Here is a 6,423-nt window from a genome sequence, read left to right as displayed (position 1 = left end):
GACACCAGGACGTTATCTAAACTATACAGGGGCAGCTGCTCACAGGGGAAGACTAATCTTCCCTTCTCCAGGTCTACTCAGGCCAGAGAGCAGCAACCAGAGTACAAGCCTTCCTTTCTGCAAGATCTAACAAAAAACTTCTAAATAGTTCTTCTCTTTCACAGTTAGTTTATCTTCTCTCCTTATACACGAGCACTTAAAAAAGTGACAACGTTTCTCTCTAAGATGGTATTGGTTATGCCATCTCTACCTAACAATGTACAAGAAAGCTTCACATTACAGAAAGGTCTTTCTAAACAGAGTGTTTATTTATGAGTGCTCCTTGAAAAACGATAACTGTACTTCTTACTATTAGGAACACTATGGCTTTTTATGATGGCTTCTGACGGTAAGAAATCTAGTTCACTTAGTAAAAAAGGCAACCACTGCTAAAGAAATCATAAATCTCTTCATCCATCTGCAAACAAGGACGAACACATTTTACACAATCCTTGTAATATTAGGCTTTGTTTTTTCTATGTTTCCTGTTAAAGTATATTTTACCACTTTTAAAATATTTCCTACCAATCCTAGATTTAAAATGCTCTTTTTTGTTATCCCACACTGCAATTTGATTCTGGTCAAATTTTCACCAAGGCTGACACTTCTGGGTTAGTTCAAAGTACTAGATACAGTTACACAACTGGCCACAGTTTTCATAGTTCACTCTGGTTTAGTTAGTTTCTCCAATTTTCCTCCCATTCCCCTACTGTATAAGGTTTTTCTCCCCCTTTGCCCAATATTTTCTTTGTATATGTACTTTTGCTATCATTTCCAGTGTTGTTGCTCTCTTCCTTGTACCTTCCAGACTGTACCTTTGGACATATCTATTACTCTGTCACAGAATCACAGAATGTTAGGGATTGGAAGGGACCTTGAAAGATCATCCAGTCCAATTCCCCTGCCACAGCAGGAACACCTAGATGAGGTTACACAGGAATGTATCCAGGTGGGTTTTGAATGTCTCCAGAGAAGGAGACTCCACAACCTCCTGGGCAGCCTGTTCCAGTGGTCTGTCATCTTCACCATGAAAAAGTTTCTTCTCATATTTAAGTGGAACCTCCTGTGTTCGTTTATACCCATTGCTCCTTGTCTTGTTATTGGTTGTCACTGAGAAGAGCCTGGCTCCATCCTCCTGACACTCATCCTTTACATATTTATAAACATTAATGAGGTCATGTCCTCTCATTCCTTTAACCCACACCCAGTTTCTTCCTACTCTTTGGCTTCTTTTTTTTTTTTTCAGATGTGGCTGCTAATTTGTCCAGATGCTTCTTGCACTCCAAACTGGTCCTTCCCTCATCCCTCCTCTGGGATTCATTAATCACTGCTTATATTCACAAAGACAACATAATCCCTCTCTCACACTCTGACAACTGCCCTATTATGTCCTGCATCTACCGAGGAGATCTTCAGCTTGCTTCAGTCCTGACTTCCAGAACTTGAGCTCTGGAAACTCAGGGAGAACACTCAAGAGCAGTGTGCTGGCATAGAATCATAGAATCACTTAAGTTGGAAGAGACCCTCAGGATCATCGAGTCCAACCATAACCTAACCTAACTCTAGCACTAAACCATGTCTAAATGGCTTTTAAACACCTCCAAGGATGTGACTCGACCACTTCCCCAGGCAGCCTGTTCCAATGCCTGACAATCCTTTCCGTGAAGAAATTTTTCCTAATATCCAACCTAAATCTCCCCTGCTGCAACTTGAGGCCACTTCCTCTTGTCCTATCACTTGCTACTTCGGAGAAGAGACCAACACCCTCCACAACATACATAGCATACAACATGATGTCCCACAAAACCAGCAGCAAAACCAGGACCTAAGTGTAAAGAAGAAGTGGATTTTCCTCACCTGCAGACCCACACCAACCTGTGCAGCCCAAGAAGGGCAAGCTGGCAAGCAGCTGCTGAAGAGCCAGACTGAGGATGTGACATCTGTGGGTGGGAGTGTGTTACCCCCAGAAGGTAAGGCACATTGGCCAATGACTTAAGACAAGACTTGAGTTCGGCATCCAGCCTGACAAGGTGTACATAACAAGATTCTGCCGTGCAACAGTGACTCATTATTTCTTTCCAACAGGGTAATACCACGCTACCAGAGTGGTACAGTATCGTCTACCATTTGGGTTAAGAACTACAATAAATTAGTTTTTCTCTTCAGTGCCCTTTACTCACATGTAGGTTGTTAATGACTTTATATTCTAAATCTATTATCTCACAGCTTAGACTACTGGTGCAAACCCTTTCAGTGTTCTAGAGCACAATCCCTAATAAAGCAATGCAAAAATCCAGAACAACCCCTGAAAAGCAACAAAGCAAGAAATTGGGCACAAGGGGACCTAAACATCAGATGTTAAAAATATACCTTCTGGCTATACTTACATCTAGTGTCAGGAGCAAACAAATCTGAAAAGAAAACTGACCAGTTGGGTATTAACCATCCCTGTTGTAGGTATGTGGAAGAAAAAATCCTTGTTCAGGAAATCCCTTAAGGAGGAAGAAAGACAAACTAATGCCAAAGATCTGTATTTCCTCTTATCATGTCTCAGCCTGGAGTAGAGAGTTGTGTATTGTGCCCAGTATCAAGGTGCAGCAATGAATTTGCCTGTCAATGAATGGCAGCAAACAAGAACTAAGATGATTTTTACCTTCTCACGCTGTTCATGAATCTTCATTCATCTGGAACTAATGTGTGAAAACATGACTAACCTGTCCTTTCAGTCACTGTACTTTATTTTTTCCTGTTTGATATAAAAACAGGGGTGGACAACATTAGGAAAGATCAACAAACAGCTTTCAGAAATCTGACTGTCAGGCTATTTCAGTGTTCTTTGTTACATATTCTGAGATTTCTCCCCCTAGTTATACACCAAACTACTTAGATTCATTGATTTGCATGCAGAGCTAAGAAGCCGTATTCTCACTGCCAAAAGTAAAGACTGAAATCAGTGATGTTGATTATTTAGAAGGAAAAAAAAAAGACAATGAAATGAAGTTAAAATAGCCAAAGCTAAACCAATCAGTTTTAAAATTCTGAATTTACTTTGACAAATTTGCAATAAGCATTATCAATTGTGTGAATAACTATTCAAAAGGATAAAGGTTTTATTAGCTGCATATTTTCTTACTACTTATATAATCCCTTAATGTATATTTTATTCCTGGTCCCCCACTAGTATGCAGATTTCTACCAGAATCAAGTAACACACATAACAGGACAAAAAAAAAAATCTCTGAAGCAGGGTAGCATTCTGGGTTTTTTTCTTTCTTTTTTTTTTTTTTTTTTTTTTCCTACAAGTAAAGCCATTCTTCACAATTGCTCAGAAAACAAGAGAAAGTCCATTAGAACCTTCAGACTCTTAACAAAGACTCTTGGCTAATGTTACTGGTCTAAAAAGGAGATAAGCCATATAATTTTACAGGAAGCAACCCACTGAATCCTTCAGCAAATACAGCTTGCCAATCTATCTTCAATTCAAAATAATGAGGCGGCAGGAGTGTGATGGAGAAATAAGTCTTCAAAAACATCATGTAAGGGAATCCAGCTGTGCTTGTATAGCTTCCAGCTATTTAAAGGAAAGAAAAGAAAAAAAAAAAAGAGATAAAAATAAAAACTCCACTCATATAAGATGTTGTTTAGAAACATGCAAACAGAAAAAAACCCACATTCCAACACTTTCAACTATGCATACTAAATCTATTCACATAGCAATAAAAAATCCTGTACTCATGAATATTTGTTTTTGCACGAAGCTATCAGAATTCTTTGCTGCAGTTTAAATATTCAAATTTTAAAGAAACAGTTGTCTAAATACTGCCTTTTTTACATGCACAGATGTTTTGCTGTGAATTTCCAATGCATAATAACAAGGTAAAAACATAACAGAGTTCACTTTGACTGGATTACGAGCCTGGCATTTCAACTGAAGACATAACACAAAGATGTTCTTTCCAGAGAGCTCCTCATTGTTAATCATCAGCTGCTCCTCTCGATCTAACCACCAGGTATGCTTACAAGGACCCAAGCTCTGCCTATTCCAAATTCAAATGTACAGAGTCTTTTTGAGAATGCTTTATGTGATCAAACAAATCTAACAGCCTTAATTAAAGCTGGATCCATTTTCCTCCCAGTTTCATTAGCTTCAATTCATATAGTCAACACTTCCTGCTGAGCAGCATAAGGTGTTTACAAAGAAACTGTAGTATTGTAAAATCTACAGACCTTGTTATAGAACTCAAACAGCTCCTGGTGATTAAATTCTACAAACACTTTCTTCAGGTTCTGTGAAGGAAAAAAAACCAAACAAAACAACAATAAGCATATATTTTTTTTCTTATTCATTCTAATAATTCAGAACGTGAAATTAAGCTATGTGAAAGATAATGGTTGCAACAGCTAGTTTTCCTTCCATTCACTAGAAAGTCTCTCACATACGCATATTTCATTTCAGTGAAGAATTCAAGTCTACATCTATTCTCCTGCTGCAAAGAATAATAATAATAAAATATTCTATGAAAATGATTTTGTTACCTTATTTTTAAGTCAGATAAAAATGAAAGATTACATTCATCTTACTAAGCAGTTTGTCTAAGATCTGGTAAATATCATTACACAATGACAGAGTCAGTAGTGTACTTGATTGAATTTGCACAGCTATTAATGTACTGCACCAGCACAGAGCTAATACTTCCATTCATTAATCTAACAGTTATGATCTTAGCATGCTGACACTGCTATAGGCATCTACGCACAGATTCAGCCTAAGTTAACAACACAACAGCTTTAAAGCACTGTTTAAACACTAAAAAAGCAAAATTAACATAACTGATGGAAACGACTGTGGATAAAACAGATGGCAGTAATAATCCTCTGTACACATGTGCTGATGGTCTGTGGAGATGGGGTTAAATTAAAATTTCTGTCCTGCTTAACTCGCTTGCAAGAAACAGGTAGTTTAATGCCTGCTACTTTCAATCACAGTGCAGATCTATCCAGACTGTTTCCAGCCCTATTTCTTCTACTTTGTCACTTTACTTCTTTCAAAATACACTCCTAACTATAGCTGTTGCTGTTAAGACTTTCCAAGGCTTGGAGGCATTTCTGCCGACAACACCTGCATTTCCACAAACGCTAACAAGGCTCTGTGGAAAGCGAATCTGCAGACACCTCTACTCACAAAATATTATCAGATGAAATAATGTAGACACAATAATTTTGTTTAACTGGTACCAACTTCATGCACCACTAAAACAAGTAGAAAAGCACTTATTTATCAATTCAGCTTAAATAAGCAAGGATACTTTCGCATACAGACAAGGCTATGGGTCAAATTCTGTGTACTCTCATACCAATGCAAGTCTCGATTTAAGTCAATGCTGCTAAATTTGGCGCACCAAATGCCCAAGAGCAGCAGAAGCCCTGGGAACTCAGGATAGGTACTGCCTGGTGCCTCCTCCTCAAAAGGAGCTGTAAGACACAGGAAAGGGATAAAATGACTGGGGCCAGCCTGTCTGGTGCAATTCCTCCTCCTCGCCCTGCAGAAAGAAGGATCCTTTCCAACAATTTCAGGGAGGCTACAAAAGCCTAGAAAAGGACCAGTGATTTGCATGAGAGACCAATCTTCCCCTCTGGGAAAGAACAATGCAATTCTGGGAATCGTATGCTGAATACAAAATAAAACTACCAGGACAGCAGTTCTCTTTGCCATGACTCCAGCTGATCCTCCCTCCAAAGAGCATAATGCTGTGACAGGGAAGTAAAAGCATTTTTAAAAGCTTTCTAACAGTTAAGAAACAAAGAGAAAGCAAACAAGTGGTTTTTTTCAGAAAAGAAAGTGGGTAGAGAAAAGAAGAAAGATACACTAACAGCAAATGGATCTACCATTTCAGCTGGATGTTTGTTTGGCATTTGCCATTCCAGAAGGATTTTCCTGTGTGAATGGAAGCGAAACTGAAAAAAAGAAGAGGTTCTAAATAAAAGGAAGATACCATATATCTTAGAGTTTATCAGTCACAATGAATAGTCAGGGTCACCTCTTGCATGGTTTCTGGCAGAAGAGTCTGCTGGGTTTCGATACAGCAGCTTTGCAGAGAGGGGCAGTGGGTGTGTGACACCTACAGCCACCAGATCAAATTACTCTCAGCTCTGTCTCTTTCAAGATGGGCATCTTCTCGTACTGTTTCAGATGAGCAAGAAAGATCAACTTCTCATATAAATATAAACTGGATCATCATAAAATATAAACTGGAAAGCTTGTCTTTCCTATATTCCCCTAACTACACTAATTATTCTAAGTTATAAGACAGGGTATGCAAATGAAAAAATAATAGTGCAATCTTTTAAATTCAGGTTCTTTTTATACTAAAAAAAAAAAAGATC

At 38.3% G+C, this 6,423-nt stretch overlaps 1 protein-coding gene across 1 annotated transcript in view; it reads right to left on the bottom strand.

The window, feature by feature from the left end:
- Nucleotides 1–3,217: 3,217 nt before the first annotated feature.
- COMMD10 (COMM domain containing 10) overlaps nucleotides 3,218–6,423 on the bottom strand; it is a gene marked incomplete at its 5' end in the record, with an annotated part of 105,549 nt that continues 102,343 nt past the window's right edge. The window contains 2 exons of the mRNA XM_080361955.1: nucleotides 3,218–3,610; nucleotides 4,267–4,326. Coding sequence (XP_080218081.1) covers nucleotides 3,572–3,610; nucleotides 4,267–4,326 — 99 coding nt within the window. The 3' untranslated portion in view covers nucleotides 3,218–3,571. The remainder of the gene's footprint in view (nucleotides 3,611–4,266; nucleotides 4,327–6,423) is intronic.

The sequence above is a fragment of the Nesoenas mayeri genome (genome assembly GCF_963082525.1).
Source record: "Nesoenas mayeri genome assembly, chromosome: Z".
Lineage (NCBI taxonomy): Eukaryota > Metazoa > Chordata > Aves > Columbiformes > Columbidae > Nesoenas > Nesoenas mayeri.
The sequence above is the reverse complement of the archived record's forward strand: the minus strand, read 5'-3'. Positions and strand labels throughout refer to the sequence as shown.